The 20,845-nt window shown below is 46.4% G+C and overlaps 1 protein-coding gene across 2 annotated transcripts in view; it reads right to left on the bottom strand.

Moving 5' to 3' along the window:
• Positions 1 to 20,845, bottom strand: part of CDC14A (cell division cycle 14A) — a 515,591-nt gene that overhangs the window by 17,655 nt on the left and 477,091 nt on the right. For both annotated transcript variants that reach the window (XM_085601899.1, XM_085601900.1), the window contains 2 exons: positions 8,104 to 8,151; positions 326 to 454 (listed from right to left, as the gene is read on the bottom strand). In XM_085601899.1, coding sequence (XP_085458025.1) covers positions 326 to 454; positions 8,104 to 8,151 — 177 coding nt within the window. The remainder of the gene's footprint in view (positions 1 to 325; positions 455 to 8,103; positions 8,152 to 20,845) is intronic.

Below are 20,845 nucleotides of genomic sequence, written 5' to 3'. Positions count from 1 at the left end.
TGATTGGAGGAAATCCAAGTGATTTCTGTTGCACTTAGAGCAGGGTGACCCACGTAGTTCCTGAAGTGCCAGATCCCCATCAGATTTCCAGGGCAACTGCTGACAGGGTGATTGAGTTTCATTTAGATCCCTTGTATATAGATCTATCTTATGTGGATTTCCTGAAAACCTGATAGTGATCCCACCCTCATGGTCCTACAATGAACAACTATTCTGCAGGTTGTTGCTGTACAAGTTGAGGATTAGGAATCTTTAGTTGTAATGGACCTCCTCCTTCAGGATAAGGGAGGACATTTTCCAATTTCAGCATGCCAATAAACCTTACCCTTTTAATCTGGAGTTGGCAGATGTAGAACTTCTGCCTATTCTTTTAGCAGCGGCTGAAGGAGCTGCTGTAACTTTGGATGACTTCAGGGGAGACATTGACCCTTGTGCGGCACTTGAAGTATTTACCCTGAAACACAGAAATATATCAGTTTCATTTTTCATTAAACACTGAAATTTGAGTTTACACCTGTAAACTTGATCACTTTAACAGGACCTAAAAGTCCATCTTGCTTAAAAATTTAAATTAAAAAATTAGCTTCAAATCAATTTAACGGAACACTACATACTTCCAAAAATAAGAGCAGTCTCATAATAGCCTAGATTTTCCCACAAATCGGATTTGTAATATTGTGGGGAAAAAGAAAGAGAATACTAAATAAAGACATCTATTTCTCGTACATGAAACAATTGCACATATAATGATGTTCAGGTTGTGGGTCTCTGACAATAATATGGCCCTCTCACTTCCATCCTGAAGACTAATGAACATGGAAAGTAAAGTAATTAAAATAAAGAAGAGCAAAATGAGAAAAATGTAAAAAGGACAACTAAGTAGAATATTGAATATAAAAAACTGTGCAATAATGAAAAAATAAAACTGTTTATGTAACTAGAGTTACTTTAGTTAATTAGGTTAAAATACAATATACTGCATAAAGCAATTTGTTTTCACTAAATAATGTTTGTATTTTATCAAAAATAAATGAAATAAAGTAATAAAATTCCTAATGCAGCAGTATGTTAAATACTTCAGCAGTGCAATTATATTTAAAAGTTCAAAATAATGAGAGGCCTCGATTTTAAAGACAGTTCACAAATTGGAAGGCAAAGAGTTCAAAAATAGGGGACAATCAAGTAGCAAAGGAGTAGTCTAGAAATCTGGAGCCAACAGAGGACTTTATTTGCCTTTTCATGCGTGTTTTTTTCCCCAAGACTTTTTTCATAAAGGAGAAACTTTTAACAGTCCTGAACACAGTGTCTAATTCTGAGGTGGCGAATAGAATCTGATGTGCACTAGCAATTAATAATTCTGGGTACAATTGTTTTTCTTCCATTTGCATCTCATCCCTCAGTAAGTGGGGGGCATCTAGTTTATTAGAGACTTTACTTATGTAGCACCTCTGATGCCTGCAGAAATCCCAACTATCCTTACATTATTCCATCTTGAGCAGTTTTCTGTTGACTCAATTTGCATTCTAGGCTCTTCATGCAGAGAATTTGCTCTGTTTCTTTCTACGATTTAAATTCCAGTTTCCTAATCTGTTCTTCTGTCTGGGTTATTGTCTCACCAATACCCGACCGTTTTGAACTGGACATTATCTTTTTATTTAATGCTCAAACCTTTTCATGCGTTAATTTTGTGTAGTTAATCTATGTAACCTCCTCTTATATTAACAAGCCTTTTCATATAGGTTTCATGGTATTTTGGGTGATCCTTTTGGCACTGAACTTGCCCCTTTGGTTTATCTGTTCTTACTAATTGCCATTGATTAGTTACTGGTTGTTCACGGCGGACATCTTCCACATCGCTTGTAGCAGATGAATCAGTGGAAAGATATAGATGTTAAAACATCGAATGATCTAGCTTGACTATTATTTCTATAAGAGATGTTTCCTGGTTATGGACATGGCTCATTACTTCTTGCACTTTCCTCGAGCTCTTCATCAGAATTTCTACTTGCAGAAGAGCCAAGCATTACCTTTCACCTATGATTTTGCTACGACAGGCGACATCAATCCCTTTGAATTCAACATTTCTTTATCAGTTTCTACATGCTCTCTGCACTTTCTTGGATACCCTATGGTTCCTTGGGATGCTCACTATTACCTACATCAATCACAAAACATGATAGGGGGAATGCCTGCAAATTGTATAACTACTGGCAATCATTAAGGGTAGCATTCCAAACCACCATTTGTTTTGCTCACTATCTCAGATTAGACCCAGTCATATGCCAATCAGCCATGGTGCTGCTGCAAGAAGAACAAGTGCACAAGCAACCCAGGACTGGTTTTGGTCTAGCTGGGTTGCTTCAGTTGGGTGCAGCTGGTTTCCAGTGGCAGACTAAGCACAGGTTTCATGTCTTGGCATACACTTTGTCATTTTACGGTGTTCCATCAAACACACAAAAAGTGTTGGCAAAATAGTCGAACCACTAGCAATCACTTGGAAGCATTCCAACACATCAGGTTTTGTCCACTATGCCACTTAGCATTCCTTCCATTGCTTTGTGTTTCTGGCGCTAATATTTAAAGTCAGGTCAGCTGGACTGAGCTTCATTCGAGAAAGCTGAACTGCTGTCTGCTCAACGAGAGGCCTCATGTTCAGAGTACGACCGTTTGCCTTGGTGGCTGGAGGTCTATAAATTATCTGCTCTTTTGATTTTTTTAGGTTCTTCCTGTTATCAGTTTCCTTGGGAAAAACCATGGTTTTAATAGTGCTCCTTACTGTAAAGTCCCTCTTAATTAAGCCAATTGAAATTGTACTGCTTCCGGGGAATAACCTATGTCCTTTACCTTCCCCCTCAACTGCATTTTTTTTTCTAGGAGGTTCAGCCTTCTGTTGCACCCGTGAGGAAGATGAATGAGAGACCATGTACTAGGATCTTTGTTCTGAGCACAACCTCACTTTCTTTTCAAACTCTAGTTAAGACACATACTGCAAGTGGATTAGCGGACGACCAAGGGAGTAAAGTGCATTTCAATTACTTCAATGCTATTGTTTCTAGATGTATGCTTTAGCTGCACCTTTTTGTTTTAGTATATTTGTAATGTGTTGTCCAGCTTGCCTTGGGCATCAATCTCCTCAGGCGTCAACATGTGCAAAGAAGGTGGCAATTGGCAGGGCACAAAAGTGGATGGCCCATCGAGGCATAAAATGAGTCTCTTCATTCAGTTATTCCTCATGTCAATAGTGGCACCACCTTGCCCCTAAAGTGCTGGCTTGAAGTCATAATATATTATGGATAAAACTGGCCCTGATCCTTTATCAAAATGCAGCATGCAATTACATCAAAGTAATGGAAAAGGCACACCGCAAGAAAAAAGAACTACCAGGAGCCTAACACAAACATTTCATTACTTTACAAGATGGAAGGAAAACAATATTGCTTACAACATGTTATCAGTTGATTCTGGACTCTTAAGTTGTGTTTTTATAATAAGGAATGTATCAGATCGACATTAGAATTGTTCTATATTAGTTCTTTTTAATCCTTTAGTTTGCTCAAATTATGCATAAAAGGAATATTAGGACGTTGTTTCCATTTGACTTGGATTCCATACTGGCGTACTACAGACTTTAGCAGATATCCATTGCCTAGAAGTGGTTTTCTTAAACTTACCTTGTGTGAAATACAACATTTTGCCGATTTTCTCCCACTGGACAGACCATTCATATAAATACAAGGTTGCCAAATACCAATTTCTCAACTTTAACTCATTTTTTATTCAATCTTGATAAGGTCAAGGACCAGGGAGCTTACTCAATCACTAGTTTTTGCACACAAACAACTGGTCTGTACCTTGTTACTTAGCACACCTTGCCCTGAAAAAGTTTCAGGGTTAGACACACATGCACAAGCTGAAAAATAATGCTAGTTTCATACTAGTCCCAGTATGCATAATTTGACCAAACTGAAGGAATTAGAAGAACATTAACAAAATTTACTGCAGGTCCCAGCATGCACCTCACATCGGGGATACATAACGAGCACACCGGAAGCAGCACACCGGAGGCGAGTTTGATACCGTGCATGGGACAGTGCAGTGCATGTATTTCGGCAAGTTGCTGTATTTTCGGCCTCTGAGGAAAGGGAAAGGAATTCCCTGAAACGCGTCAGGCCTTGGGATTTTAAAGAAGGGATGAGAAGCTGCCTGTGTTTGTCGAATAAAGGAGTGTTTCCAACCTGTTTGGAGTGCGGCCTCGTAACTGGGGGAAAATTTGGTGAAGTCATTAATCACGGCGCTCCCAGCCGTGGAGGCAACGCACCGCCCGGATTGAATAATGGGTCTGCGCGAAAGAAATCCTTTCTTTCGTGATCGGCAGAACAGATGACTTTAAACCACACAGACAGAGTCTCATTCGGGCTCATTGAAGAGCGATTTAATTTTGTCCTAGAATGTGCAAAATGAGCATTTAACCCATTGAAGGGTACACCCACTGGAGGGCATGAATGAAATTTACTGCAGGTCCCAGCATGCACCTCACATCGGGGAAACATAACGAGCACACCGGAAGCAGCACACCGGAGGCGAGTTTGATACCGTGCATGGGACAGTGCAGTGCATGTATTTCGGCAAGTTGCTGCATTTTCGGCCTCTGAGGAAAGGGAAAGGAATTCCCTGAAACGCGTCAGGCCTTGGGATTTTAAAGAAGGGATGAGAAGCTGCCTGTGTTTGTCGAATAAAGGAGTGTTTCCAACCTGTTTGGAGTGCGGCCTCGTAACTGGGGGAAACTTTGGTGAAGATATAGATATATAGATATATATATATAGATATATAAATATATATATATATATATATATATATTTTTTTTTTTCTAAACTGGCCAGACAGGCAGTGGGAAGTCCATTACTATGCCTGTCCTAAGGAAGGGAAGGAAAGATCACAGGATCAGACAAGTGTATAGTGGGTCACAAGAGGTAGGGCTGCAGATAAATACAATTTCTTTACCTCCTAGCAGGGAGTAGGCAACAAGGGGTGATATTACACCTAAAAGGTTATCCATTGGTGAGTCTCAAGAGATGGTGTCATTGGAGTTTCTGGATGTAACACAGGCTTAAACTGTTGATTGATCGGAACCAGAAGTGTGAGATTGGGACCATGTTAGGACAGAAGTCATCTAGATGGTTTGGAACAGCTGTGCCATCCTGCTGGACCATAGATTTCTGATTTGCTTAGTTTTTTTCTCCAGGGCACTTGACCATCTAAATTCACTGGAGGTGGTCCACATTTCAAAGCACGATGCTCATTGATAGAGACTAGCTCAGTTGAAAGATGATGAAGCCAACATGTACCCAACCCATTGTGAAGGTGGCTACTGTACTCTATGATGTGACGGGAGTGGTGAGAATGGATAAAAGCCCCTTTAACTAAACCCCTAGCGGGAAACGGCCTAAAGGTCCTCCCTTACAAGGCTCTCTCCAGGCTTTCATAAATGGGTCCTTGCTAATCCTCATGAGTGGTTCACAAATGTGATATGCGAGAGTTCACTATTGTTCAATATGGATGTTGTGTGCCCATTTCGGACATAGTGCACAGGGCTGATGGCTGTCCTTTGTCCACAGCAGACTAGAGAGTCTGACTGATACATTGTTCATGCCCCCATCCAGACACTCAAGTACTCAGGTGGGAGAGGGCATTTTTAAGTGTAGGTTCCACATTTAGGTCAGTGAAATTCACCTCTTCCTCTTTTGCAGTGTTGCCGTCCCCAATCTGAGCTCTTTAGTTGCACCAGCTTGGCTTATATACTGATCCTATTTTTGCCCAATTCCAAATCTCCTCGCCCAGGACTCCTGCTGCATGCCAGCAGGGCTAGCAAGTTAAGGACAATGGCCAAAATGTACTTCCTGTGTATCAGATGAAGATTCTAAACTTTCAAATAAACTAGAAATTTGATTGATCCAAGAATCCCACATGAGCCCTCAAAGTTGGATAAATACTGCTCTGCGAGACAGTAGGTCATACTTCACCAGGACTTTAAGAAGCTACTTCATACCAGTGTTTGGAGGGACATTTGATGGGAATTAAGCTTTGCTGATGTAATAGACCTTTTAGGTTAAGGGGATAACCCTGGAACCTGGAGGATCCTTACTGCTTTGGGCATTTCAGTTCTTGTTCTGGTTTGCCAGAGTGGAGAGGAGCTAAACAGACTGCCAGTTAAAACAGTGGGTACTTAGAAACAGTTTCATTTATCCCCATTCAACTTAACAGCAGAGGCTTGGAGATTAGCAGAGACCTTAACTGACCTCTTCAATTGCATGCTGACTCGAGTAAAAAACTACTTAACACCAGGAATCCCTATTGCACTGAATATCAAGACTGGGAATTTACAATTTTTATGAAAGAAACACTTTTTGTAAAAAAATATTTACTTTGTTAGGGTGGTAGATGTTTGGGTTACTGTTATCAAAAACAACTACATTGTAATGCTTGAACTGGGAATTCAGTGCCATTGACTAGAACTCTTTTTAAACACTTCCAAACATCATATTAAATCCATCAGGTCCACAAATTAGCCCCAAACATTGCCACGCTTTCTAAAACTGGCTACAAAGTTTGCTATTTACAAATGTAGCAGCTTGTGTGTAAACATTACAATTATTTGTGGTCATATTATAGCCCAACAAGGTGTTCACACGTTCTCTCTTCACTGTGCATCATCAAATTCCAATCTTTGCAGTTGCAGCACAGGCTGGGTATTTACTTTATTGTATTACTTACTGTGTTATACTGTATCTGAGTTTCTATCACCTTTTACAGCCTAGCCTAGAGTAATCCTTGACTACTCATCTCGTCCCTGGAGAGTCAAGTCTATTTCAATAGTAAGGTAAGGGATGTTGAAAAATTAAGAAAACCCCCAAATTATGAGCACAGTGTCTAAGGCAAAATTATAGTTACCAAATCAAAAAAGGCTAAACAGAGAAAGAGGGGAATGAGTCAAGAAAGCAAAAGTATGTTTAGAGAAAACTATAGATCAAGGCAAAAAGAGCAGACTGTTTTCCAGCCACAAAATTTCTGCTTTTAGGTATAAAGCAATAGAAAAGGCTATGTGTTCCTATGTACAGTCACCAGATTACCATGCCTTTTCGGCACTGCACAATGCTATAAAGTTTAACTGCAAGCATAAGGCAGAGATTAGAAAAATAAGTGGCACAATCTTGTGTTTCACAGATTTGTGACAGGACATCTAATTACCAATAGCATTTAATTTGATTAAGGTTTCCTTGAATGCTAAAAATAACTTGCAAGAAATCAGAAAATTTGGTCTGTTATATGTATTTGCAAAACACTATTAACAGTGAGGGTATCCTGGCGCTGTGCGGGTGTCGTGCACTGCCTATGGCAGGTTGGTTAATTGAAAAGCAAGGTCTTAAGCCTTTTGTGTAATTCAAGAGAGGAAGAGGCTCTGATGTGGAGTTGGAGGACATTCCACACTTTAGGATCAATGCAAGAGAACACCTGTCTTCGTGATATGGTTCTGTGTATGCGTGGGACGGGTGCGAGCAGGAATTCAGCAGAGTGGAGGTGCCTAGGTGGTTGGATAAAAAAGATGCAACTGTTCAGGTAGGTAGGTGGTCTCCCAAGATAATGCATGGAGCGCTAAAACAAATGTGGATTAACACAAACTAAAGGGATTTAAAATGCTGGCAGTTGGGTGGGTACTCGAAAAGATTTCCAACGCATTTTCCAAGGACAAAAGCACGCGTCAATGTAGATCTAAAAACTGTGTTTAGAGTAGTGATCTTAACAAGAGTAGGGTAAGTAAACCGATTTCCTAACAATTAAAAATATTTTCTCTATTAAAAAAAGGCAACAATGTGTAATTGTGCATTTTCTCTGACCCTAAATCGCCAGATTGTTCAAATAGGTTTGTGAATCCTCAAAAACTTAATATATGAAAATTACACGCTTCGGCTGGCAGCTTGTAGATTTACTCAGTGTTTTGAAAACTGAGCTAATGCAGTGGGGAGTCATAAATGAACAATCACAATACTGCCGATGCCTTTACTCACAAGCAATGCAACAATGAGGCTATGACGTTGGCAAACATACCTGAAAGGCTGAGATGTTGATCTAGTGTGCATTTTCATATCATCCATCCTAAAGAAACCATGACACTGTGGTTAATCACGAGTGAAATGTAAAAGTATATTTAAAGATTACAAAACATCATATTTTGATGCATTTCCCTGATTACCTTGACATTTTTTTTTAAAGAATGCAAGATAAAGTCAAATAACCATACTTTGACAACTCACACAAGTCACTTAATTTTTAGCATCAACACTATTTTAGAATATAGTTATGAGTCACTTGATCAATAACATTTTCCTAATGAAGAAGAACATGTTTCATGAAAGCTTAACTCAAAACATTTTTGTTTTTTCCATTAGCTTTCATTGAGATCCAGAAAGAAAAGGCTTTTGGGCTGGCTCCTACTTGGTGATGTCAATGCTCAGAAATCAGTCAGTTGTGGTATCATCTAAAAGATGACTAAGTCTGCCAGGGAGACAAGCAAGTTATAACTGCAACTCAACCATCTGAAGGAAACATCAAAAGAGAAGGCTTGAAACAGGGATTGACAATGCCATGCATTAGTTCATTAGTAACATGCAAGCCTCGAAATCATCAAGGTTCACAACATCCGTAGACAATCCCTTTTGAAATATCGTCAAAAAACCCCACGCTCTTTATATAAGACAACAAAGAAATACATTTTGCCATTTGATAGTTCCATCTTGCCAAGGGAACGCACCTATGAATACATACCATCCTGCTCTCGGTTCCCATAGAATATTACACTTGTGAACAAATATACTAAGAATACAACAGCTCACATAGGTGTGGTAAATTGTACAGCAGATGAACCTAAATAGAAGAAATGGATGATATTTCTCATAGTTTGGTAGACAGAAAGTGATAACATTACATAGCACTAGCATTTTGCAAGGTAGCCAACATGAAGTGACTTGTTTCTATCGAATGTGTAGTTGTAGAAACATCTTAATTGGCATGAATTTCAAACTCTCGCTGACATTTTCAGAAGCAGACAGCCAACTGAGGGAGCATGTGGTCTGCACTCCATGCATAAGCAAGAACGTTTGGTACACGGTAGAGAGCATCGCATGTTACACTGGCAGGTATTTTGAGAGAACCTACTTTGCCGGGAGCAACTTTCATTCCCAGCAGTCAGAGTACTACACATAAATCTATGAACTGCAGACAAGTGTCTCATCAAACTTTGAAACATGGGATCAGAGTGTGACAATGTCTTGGTATTTAATTTTTCCGTTTTTTATTAAACAATTCTACACCTTCAGCATACCAAACCGGCGTACAAATTCTAAAGATTCCCCCAGGTGTTGAACAAACATTTCCTAATTAGGGAGCCTTTCTCATCTTTCTATCAAATAGAAGTTCTACATATTTGTCTCTTGTGCATATGAGGACAAAATCAAAAAGGAAAACATCCAGGCATACAACACTCCTACCATGAAACAAAGAAACAAACTTAAGTATTGGGAAGTAGCCAGTCCAAAGTACAATACCCCACAACATCACAATTCTCTGTAAAGAGCTAAGATTTACCTTGATGTGCTGGAATCAGTCCTCTGCCATTTGACACAGTCAACTGTAATTCTAGACCAAACTTTCCTTATAACAAACTCACTCTCTCCCTTAATTTCATCTGTGGACTGAGGTGCAGCGATAGCGTTTTGCAAGCCAAGCCTATCTGGCAGGTTTTACATTGTTAAAATGTAAAATCTGATTCTTTCATTTTTTGATTAAGCTGTGCTTCATCCATTTTCACCCCTGCCCTACTTTCAGCCTGGCTCTCTTTTTGACACTGCATCTGTATAAACATGAGTAAAGAATTGCAGGTTGGGACATTGTAGGCTGTGTAAACATGCAGAGTCAGCTTGCTCGAAGGTTTTCAGGCAATAGTTAATACTCAAGTAAAGTCTACTCAGAATAGCATATCTTGTTGTTCAGCCTTTAAACGTAGCAATTGCACAAGACACAGAGGCTGTCGATTCTTGCCTTGCCTCATTTGTGTGTTCTTTCCAAAGTTCTATTTATCTCTGGGCGTTCCTTGTCTGTGGTTTTCCCTATATAAACCCATGTAACCATTGCTCAGTGTGCTCTCTCCTTGGGTATCTTTTTTTTTCTTTTTTTTTTTTTAAATCTGTTTTTATTTTTATTTAACATTCAAAGAATTACATTTATTTGAAAGACATCATTGCTTGCGCACTTTCCATACACGGTGACTAGACACATTAAACACAAGTTCTCGCCACGTGCATGGTGGATCCTGCGCTCGTCCTAGACACAGCCGCAGCGTCTGATTAAACATAAAAATAGCTTTCAGTTCTGATTGCATCTAGAATATGTCCCTGTTCAGGAACTGCTTAGTGCCGAAAGTTCAGTTTGTGTAGTCCTCCCGTTGGTGCCATATGGACTGCCAAACAGACATAGTAAAAAAAGGACAGTTAATCTCCAACATTCCCAACGATCCCAACTCAGCCCGGCGCTAGTGGTGGCGTCCCCTTCCCCCCTCATTTTGCCTTTTCCATTAACCTCGTCTAGCATAATATATAGCTTGTTATCCCCTTATAGCGATACACATCTTTCCCCCTCCCCCCTTGCTATTGATGCAAATCAATACATGCAGGGGACTTGCAACGTAATATATGAAACACACGAAACGCACAGGCACACCCGATTGTAAACTCTAGTGCTTACCCTGGACCCATGCCTCTCCCCTCAGATTGTCCCCGCATATGCTCCTCCTCTACCCCCTGGAGTGCCTGGAGCAGACCCTCCCCTCGAGTGGCTATTGGCTCCTTCCTTAGGCCCAACGTTTCCTCCCTTCAGATGGCCGTCCCTTCTGCCCTCGCTCAGGCATAGATCGAGTGTCTCCACGCCTGTACATGGGGAGGCTCCTGCGCTTTCCACCTTTTGGTGAGCAACCGTTTGCCAAACCGGTATTCCCAGGTCTAAGAACCGGGATGTCCCCTTCATGGCCGGTATTCCACGAAATTGATGTAGTAGGTATACCTCCCATTCAAATGGCAAGCTACGGACAGTACTTCTATGTAGCAGCTCGCTTATCCTGCTCCAATAGGTATATATCCTCTGGCAACTCCATAGCATGTGAATCAGCCCCACCCCAGGTTCCATACATCTGGGGCACACTGCGTCTATACGGTGAAAGCACCTGTTGATGGCCTCCGGTGTAAGGTATGCCCTGTGTATTATGAACAACTGGATCTGTTGGAGCCTCATATTCCTAGGGATGCACACTGGGCCCTTCAATACCTTTTCCCACTCCTTATCTTCCAATGGCCTCCCTAGGTCTGTCTCCCACTTGTGTCAGAGTGGCTCTAATGTGACCGCTGCATGCGTGCGTAAAGACCCTGCAAACCAACGTACCAGGTGCCTGCCTCGTCCCATAACATGGAGGTACTGTATGGTGAGATGTTGCTTCGGTTCTGTGGACATGTCCCCCCCATATAGCCGTCAGAGTTGCAACTAAAGAGCGGTGCACAAGGAATTGTCCTGGCGGCAGCCCCCCCTCCTCCACCAACGAGTCATACGGTGCTAACAAGCCTTCCCGGTACAGATCTCCTAGAGTCTGTATGTCCGCATCCCTCCAACACTCCAAGGCCAAAGGAGTAAGTGTCCGCACCCCTCTGGGGGTGCCCTCTGATGGTAACGCAGGTGCGTATGGTATCAGGGTTCTAGTAATAAATAAACTTCTGCGATAACATTTGTACGCCACCTTTAGGAGGAGTGGTGTCGGTGTTACGTGCTTGACCGCTGGGTGGAAGAGCGCGAGGAGCCGCTCCTCAGAGTAGGGGGTCTGCACTGTCGCCGTGTCGTCCCGGCCTCTGTCAGCAAACCAGCAGGCTATCCACTGCAGCTGCGCTGCCAAGTAGTAATGTTCAAAGCAGGGCGCCGCTAGCCCCCCTTGATCCGTGGGTAGGTAAAATTTCACCAGTGACAGCCTCTGACGGCTACTCCCCCAGATGAAATCGCAGAGCAGCTTAGAGAACGCAGTAAAAAAGGCCGCTGGTATGTATATTGGCAGGTTGGCAAAGTAGTACAGTAGCCTGGGAAGGATCACCATTTTGGCCAATGCCACCCTGCCCGTGTCAGCGGCAGCGTACCTCAGAAGCGCATCTGCGACTTGAGAGCCGTAAAACGCTCAACCCACATTCCCGTCCACGATATCCTGCGTTTGACGGTATATCTGTATACCCAAGTATCTGAAGGTATCCTCTTTCCACACCACTCGTGTTCCGTTGAGTGTTTCCCGGATCGTGCCTTCCCCCTTCAAACGCATACAGGCAGGATTTGCTAGCATTTACCCGAAGCCCCAAGACAGCTGCAAAGTCTCGCAATATAAGGGCCAGCTGGGCCGGGATATTCTCTATATCCCTCACGTCCACCAGCAGGTCATCTGCATATAGTGACACCTGATGTGTTGCGTCTCCCAGCGGTATACCCTCCCCCTCCAGTGTGCAAAGTGCCGCCGCCAGAGGCTCATTTGCCAACGCAAACAGTAATGGCGACAGAGGACACCCATGCCTGGTGCCCCTGCACACCAGTACCGCTTCCGATATGTACGGACCCAGCCTGACCCGTACCGTGGGGTTTCTATATAAGAGGCCTATCTTTTGCAAAAATTCCTCCCCCAGATCATAGCGCCGCAGCAGCATCGATAAGTACCTCCATTCCAGACAATCGAAGGCCTTTTCTAGGTCTAGCATTAGGCAACCCGCTTTTGGCCAATCTTTAACACCTTCCGCCGCGACTCTAAAGAATCTCCGCAGGTTCAGGGACGTACTCCGCTTAGGCACAAACCCATTCTTGTCGCTGTGAATAAGGGCTGAGACCACCGGTGCCAAACGCTCCGCCAGGACTTTGGCGAATATTTTATAATCAGCATTCAAAAGCGCCATTGGTCTATAAGACCCCAGAGCTGTCGGGTCACGATCGGGCTTCAGCAGGGACATCGGGTACGCCTCACGCATCGAAGGGGGAAACGTGCCTTCCTCCAGTGCCTTTGAATAGACGGCGTGTAAGTGCGGCACCAAGGACTCCTGATAAGCTTTATAGAATTCGCCCGGTAGGCCGTCCGGCCCTGGAGCTCTCCCGGATGCCAGGGATGCAACTGCCTCGCCTATCTCTTCTAAGGTGAGGGGGCTATTAAGCGCCTCCTGGTGCTCAGCCGAAGCCGCAGGTAACTGGACCCTCTCCAGGAACCTCCCTAGTTCGAGATCTGAACGGACCTGGGACCGGTACAGCTGTGCATAGTGGTCCACTATTACCTTGTGGATCTCTCGTGGCGTATATACCAAATCTCTCTGCGGTGTGCGTATCGCCGCTATCGGGGCACGGTTAGTCTCTGGCCTCATCAGCCATGCGAGCAAGCGGCCCGCCCTGTCTGCTGCGGCATGCGTGCGGGCTGTGTGTGCTGTTATGTTATGTTATTTGATTTTATATAGCGCACGGCTGCCGCAGCCAAGAGGCGTCCGGCGCTTTGGAGATAAAGAAACACAACACCACAGAGATAACCAGAGGGGAAGGAGGCTAAGCTGTGGAAAATAAGAAGGTTTTTAGTGACTTCCTAAAAGGAAGCAGGTCCGGGATAGCACGAAGTGAGGCAGGCAGAGAGTTCCAAAGGGTGGCTGCCAACACCGAAAAGGAACGACCACCTATTCTCGCTTTTTTGAAGCGTGGAACAATAGCTAAGTTGGACCCTGCAGATCGGAGGGTTCTGGAAGGAACATAGTGGAGGATAGTCTGGGTAAGAATAGGAGGGGAGGCTAACTTAAGAATTTTGAAAGTTACGCAGAGTGCTTTAAACTTAATTCTCTGGCTTACTGGTAGCCAGTGAAGATCTTGGATAGTACGACGGACAGAGACAAACTTAGGAAGGCCGACCAGCATTCTGGCCGCTGCATTTTGAACCCGCTGAAGGCGAGCTAGTTCTGCCTGATTCACACCCAGAAGCAGAGAGCTCGCATAGTCCAATCTAGTAAGAACCAGAGCTTGCACTATGATCTGCCTGGTGTCCGCATCGAAAAATTTAAAAATGGGCCGAAGGCACTGCAGGGCACCAAAACCGATACCAGCTACGCGTTTGGTATGGGGGGTGAAAGAGAGTTTGTCGTCAAGCCATATGCCAAGATTTCTGACTTCAGCTACAGGAATGGGAACAGGACCCAACACCAATGGCCACCAATTGTCTCCCCATAGCCCAGTTTCCTTACCAAAAATGATAACCTCGGTCTTAGTGGCGTTAAGTTGGAGTCTATTTTTAGCCATCCAGCCTGCCACTGCCTTAAGAGCTGACTGAAAGGTAGAGGCATCCATATTGGAATCACCATTAAGTGCCACCGCCAGCTGTGTGTCATCGGCGTATGACACCATGGTGAGACCAAAACTATGGGCTACCTCCGCCAGTGGCTGAACATACAGATTAAATAGGGTAGGGCTGAGAGCCGAACCCTGCGGAACACCCTGGAGAATGGAGCGAGGGGCAGAGACATAGGGCGGTAAAGATACCTTGAAGGTTCGATCCATAAGAAAGGAGCGAAACCATTCAAGAGCCATCTCTCCAACTCCTGCCTCCCCAAGACGCTGTAAAAGGATATGGTGGGAGACCGTGTCAAAGGCGGCACTGAGATCCAATAGGATCAGTGCCGCCGTCTGACCCTGGTCCAGCAATTTCCCAATATGTTCCACCACCACCAAAAGAGCAGTCTCGGTACTGTGGCCCGCACGAAATCCATTCTGGGATTTATCCAGTATGTTAGCTTCCTGCAGGTGAGAAGATAGAATGCAATTCGCATGAGCTTCAGCTAATTAGGCCATCCAGGGGAGAAGGGAGATGGGTCGGTAATGCTCTGATTTTGTAGGGTCAAGGGAGGGTTTTTTAAGAATAGGTATAACGGTAGCCTGCTTCCAAGCAATGGGGACACTACCAGTGCTAAAAGAGAGATCAATAAGACTGTGCATAGCCGGATAGCAACACTCGGCAAGTTCCCGAAACGGAGTTGGTCTCATAGGGTCATCAGGTGACCCGGATTTGACTTTAATCGTCAAAGCTTTGAGCTCCTCTTGCGTAGGGCTTGGAATAACCTGAAGCCGTTTGGAAGTCAATGGGGCTCTAATATTCTCGCTGATGGGGAGCTGAGAGAATGACCTGTAGATGGCGTCAACCTTTTCAACAAAGAACGAGGCCAAATCCTCACAGTGAGCCATGGAAGCTGAAAAAGTAGTAGCGGTCTTTCTGCTGGTGAGGTCCTTACATACCCTGAAGATAACCTTAGTCGGGTTCGTACTATTCTTAATCTCCTGAGAGTAAAAGGCTCCCCTGGCTGTGCATAGGGCCCAATGGTACATTCTAGTGCATGTCCTAGAGGCTGATTTAAGGTCAGCATCATAGGTTCTGCACAATGCGCGTTCCGCTTTTTTGCAGGAAGATTTCATCAGCTTAAGGGAGTCGTTGTACCAAGGGCTGGAGGGACTTGATCTAGTCTTACTCCACCTAGCAGGTATAAGAATATCTAATGAGTGGTCCAACCACTTACAAAAGCTATCGTAGCCAAGGGAAACTTCCTTAGGAGGATGAGGATGGTGCTTCATCAAAAGATGATGAAAGTGCTCTAAATTCAGGTTTCTCCAGGGACGTTTGAGAATATCAGGAGTGTTGTTCCTAGAGGGAGGAATATTAGTGATGATATGCGTCTCAATCAAATAATGATCGGTCCAGGCCATAGGCTTGGGCTGGAGCACTGAGATATTAGTGGAGATATTCGTCAAAAAGGGGTCAAGCAAATGTCCGCCAGTATGAGTGGGTGATTCTACCAGTTGGAATAATTGAAAAGCTTCAAGATCAGCTAAGAAACTATGGACCGAGTTGGAAAAAGGAGCATCCATATGCAGGTTAAGATCTCCAATGATCGTGAAATTGGCTGTTTTCATGACTATGGAGGAGACCACCTCCAAAAGACTAAGACGGAAAGCGCTCTCGGGACCAGGAGGCCTATAGATTAATAGTCCCGACAAAGTAAAGTGAGGATTTACTGTGATGTTAAAATGCGCGCTCTCGCATCCTGCTATAATGGTCGGATTCCAGGCACACGGATAACATGTTTTAACCGCAACCGCGATGCCTCCGCCTCTAGCGTGACGGTGATGCGAGTGCATGGTATATCCCGCTGGGAGGGCTAAGTTTATAACAGCCGTGGATTGGTCATGAAGCCAAGTTTCAGTAAAGAAAAAGATATCTGGATTCTCATCAGTAATCAGAGAGAATACTTCATGAGAATGAGACGCCAGTGATCTCACGTTCAGGTGAAAGATTTTGAGGGCAGGATGGATGACTGAGCCCAAAACAGAATCTGACATATGAACCCTAGAAGCTATGGGTTGGCGACTCACAATAGGCAATGGTGTCGAAAGTTTGAAGGAACAGGTGGGACATTGATAAGGTCCACATAAAGGATCCAAGGCACCATAATGGCAACCACTTACCACACTACGCAGTAGACACAAGTCTCCGGCGGATATCATCCTGGAACAGCCAAAGAGCCCTGCCCTAGCCCTGCCTTAGCGCAGACGGGCGCAGACGGGCGCAGACGGGCGCAGACGGGCGCAGACGGGCAGGACTCTGGCGAGACTCAGGCGTAGGGAAGGCGTGACCGCTACGCGTGACCGCTTTGCTCCAGGCGAGCGTTAAGTAGGTGAGTGGCGGTGAAGAGCGCTAGCGCGCTAACCCCCAAGAAGGGAACTACCTTCCCAAGATGGCGTCGTCACGTGACCCAGGAGCCCCGGACCCGCAAAAGAGCAGTGGTGTTACTCCAAATTATGTGCGGTAAGGGGCGGGGGGGGTCGCAGCAACGGATTAAAAGCAGGGGAGATGAAAACAAATTAAACATAAATACAAAATAGGGAGATTAAAAATAGCGCGAGCCACAGTACAGCGCTTGTCCCAATATCACTGCAAACGCGGTGGTCACCTTCTCCAGGCTGACCCCGTGTCAATGCTCACCTTAAGTAGGTGAGTGGCGGTGAAGAGCGCTAGCGCGCTAACCCCCAAGAAGGGAACTACCTTCCCAAGATGGCGTCGTCACGTGACCCAGGAGCCCCGGAGCCCGGACCCGCAAAAGAGCGGTGGTGTTACTCCAAATTATGTGCGGTAAGGGGCGGGGGGGGGGGGGGGGGGGTCGCAGCAACGGATTAAAAGCAGGGGAGATAAAAACAAATTAAACATAAATACAAAATAGGGAGATTAAAAATAGCGCGAGCCACAGTACAGCGCTTGTCCCAATATCACTGCAAACGCGGTGGTCACCTTCTCCAGTTATGGCAGCGCAGCCGCTCTAACAGCTCCGCTAGTTGCGTCCGGAGGTCCTCCAGGCGACCCGCCTGTCTACCTTCCCCCTCTCCCCCCCCTCCCCCTTTCAAATTGCAGCAGCTGGGATTCGATTTGGGTAATAGCCGCCGACAGTTGCCTGCGTACATTCCAGGAGGCACCCAAGCAATGGCCTCCGATTGTTGATTTGAGGGCGTCCCATTCCACCAGCACGTCACTGGCCGTGCCTTCGTTAAGTTCGAAGTATGTCAGGATTGCCGTCCCTAGTGACGAGCGGAACTCCGGATCTTCCAACGCATTAGGCTGTAGACGCCATGTGGGAATAGGGGGCCTATCAGCTTGCCAGCTGATGCGGACCTGCAGGGGGTTATGATCGGAGTGTGTCCAACCTAAATATTCCGAGGCTTCAAGCAGCGGCAAGAGAGACCGTGACACCACCACCCTGTCCAGTCGGACATGCAGGTCGTGCGGAGCGGAGTAGTAGGAGTAAACACGGTCTGCTGGATGGAGGGCCCGCCACATATCTAATAGTGCCCAGCGCGAGAGCCAGTCCACAAGTGCCTGTGCATTAGACCTCGCCGATGTGACCCTGAGGGGGGTGAAGGAGCTATCCAGGTGAAGGTCGAGGACGGAGTTGAAGTCCCCGCCCAGCAGCCAGGGGAGACCAGCATACGGAGTCAACACTCACGACAGTCGCTCCAGGAATGCCCCTTGACCAGTTTTTGGGGCGTAAACGGACGTCAACAATATGTGCTGTCCGTTAAGCACACTGCGCACTAGTGTGTATCTACCTTCCAGATCCACTACCGTGTCCATGCTGACGAATGGATTGCCTGCCTGCACCCATACAAGTGTGCCCTTAGCATGTGCAGAGTACGCGGTGCCGTACACCTGGCCTCTCCAAAGCCTGTGTAGTCGGTCTAGCTCCAGCTGTGTTAAGTGTGTCTCCTGCAGTAAGGCTATACCAACGGAATGTCTTTGAAGATAAGCAAATATGGAGTACCTCCGTGTGGGTGTGTGCATACCCCGTATGTTCCATGTGATTACATTAACACTGGTCATCGCTAGAGTGTGTAAACTGCTGCGAGGTCAGGGATGGGGCGCCATTTCGTAAGTACCGGGTGTACCCGGATATATGTGAGCCGGACTGTAGTAACCAGAACAACTGGAGAACTTAGAAAAAAACAGAACGTACAGGGCGGATATCTCGAAGCTATCCATCCAAACTATGTGCCTATGGATGTGGTAAAGCAGGGAACTAGGTCAGTGTGCAGCCTTGTGGGGCGTGTGTGCAGTGAGCAATCCGCCATTCCCAACCCCCTCATTTCCCAAACATACGGTGCGCCACTCGGGAACCCGGTACCTCCTCTTGCCGTGGCTGCAGACTCCCAACACCCATGTGAAGCAGTAGCATGCGGGTAAGGGCCACCCCGAGGACACCCCATTATTTTTGCCCTAAGCGGAACAAAGCCCGAGCCTCTGCCCATCAGGGAACCCACACAGAGTTCCGCCAGTCCCCCTACCCCTCCCGCCCCCTCCACATCCCACACAACCCAATTCAGTCCTCAGTATTGTACTTGCGTGAGGCAGGCATCTCCAATGTGCGTACTATCAAGCTGCTCAACCAATAATATCATCCGCCATCTGCGGCGTAACAACCGGCATACAAAGTTCTTCAGAAAGTTCAATCGAGGGCATCGAAGATCCACTGGACACCTCCGCATGCTGCGCAGAAGACTCCAGACAGGTCCGCCTGCTCGGGGTACCAAGAGTAGTGACCGCTTCCAGTACCTCTTGCCGCTCCTTTCGCATCTTCTCCGGACTTGGGGCCCCCGTTCTGGCCGCCGCTCTGCGGGGCGCCCTGTTGCGCGGTCGGCGCCTGCGTCTCCTGCCAGCTGCCTCTCCATAATCCGGTTCTGATGGTCTTTTCCCGGTCCATAACCCGGACTCCTCCAGCCAGTCCCTTGTCTCTGCAGGCGTGTCGAAGTGTGTTTTACCCTTTGCTACCACTCGTAGCCGTGCGGGAAACAGGGAAGCTCCAGTTCTCAGAGTTGACGTTTCACCATCATGTAATTGCTTCTGCGACGTACCAGGGCAGTGTAATCAGGGAATAGCATAATGCGGCTGCCTCCTATGGATAGTTCTTCCATTTTCCGAGTTTCGCACAGTACCGCGTGCCTGTCTCTGTAGTTGAGGAGTTTAAACAGGAACGGGCACGGCCTGGCTCCTGGCTGAGGTTTCTGGGGGCACTCGGTGGGCCCTTTCCACTGCGAAGTGATTGGACAGTGTCCCCTTCTGGAGTGGATCTCGCAGCCAGTTCTCTATGTACTGTTCAGGGCGCTTGCCTTATTCGCCTTCCGGCAGCCCCACCACTCTGATGTTATTGCGGCGCGTCCGCCCCTCCGCATCCTCTGCCCTATCTTTTAAAGCATGTATCCATTCCATCATATCTTGCACTTCCGGTTAGAGATCTTGGAGCACTTGATCTTGAGCAACCACCCGGTCGGTGAGCTTTCGGTGATCCGTGTGCAGGAGTGTAAAGTCAGATGCGACCTTGTCGATTCGCGTTTCCAGTGACGTTCTGGTGTGCTCCGGCGCAGTCCCAATTCTCTCCACAGCTGCGAGGACGGAATCCATCTTGGTTGCCAACGCAGCAGAAACGGGCTCCAGGTCAGCTTCTTCCCTCCGATTCGGAGAGTCCAGCGCGCCGGTTCGCGGCTGTCCCTGCTTCATTTTGGCTCTCATGCACCCCATCACGTGTTGCTGCGCCGAGGGCATTCGCGGCGTCCCCCCCCCCCCCCACAAGGCACGCAGTGAACAGAGCACCCGACGGAAGGGCGCGTAGCGGGGGAACCAGCCGCTCTTCAAGCGCGTACCTCCGGTGCTACCCGCCTCGTGGTTGTCGCTTATCGCAGCCTCTGGCTACGAACTCCCCGCTGCCTCTGCTTCTCGTTCCCCGTGCTCTCCTCCTGCCCCGGCCGCAGCAGTCAAGGTGCTTGTTCCGCACAAGGATGCCCCGCGTAGGCGTCACCACAGAGAGTAGCGTTCACTTAATGGGGTCTGCTTCAGAGGCGTCAGGCCAGCACAATTCTCTCCAGCAGTGCGTATACAGCTAGCGTTCCCTCCTCTGATTCAGAAGATTCAGATACCCGCCGCCGACCGTGTCGCTTTGCTGGCTCCCTTCACCTCTGCACCTCTTGTCAGATGCGTGTCTCCGGGGTTGGGGCCCCCTGGTCAGCGAGGTCTGGGTGAGTTCCAGGCAGTGGGGGGCGGAGGGCCCGTTAGGTAATTCCTGCTTCCGACATATATATGGCCGAACTTACAGGTCCTCCGCGAGGCCCCTTTAAGGGCTCCCACACCACAAACCGGTTCATGCCTCGCCGCCTGTCTTCAGGCAAACTTCCT

This window comes from Triturus cristatus, chromosome 4_2, assembly GCF_964204655.1.
Source record: "Triturus cristatus chromosome 4_2, aTriCri1.1, whole genome shotgun sequence".
In the NCBI taxonomy this organism is placed as follows: Eukaryota; Metazoa; Chordata; class Amphibia; order Caudata; family Salamandridae; genus Triturus; species Triturus cristatus.
The sequence above is the reverse complement of the archived record's forward strand: the minus strand, read 5'-3'. Positions and strand labels throughout refer to the sequence as shown.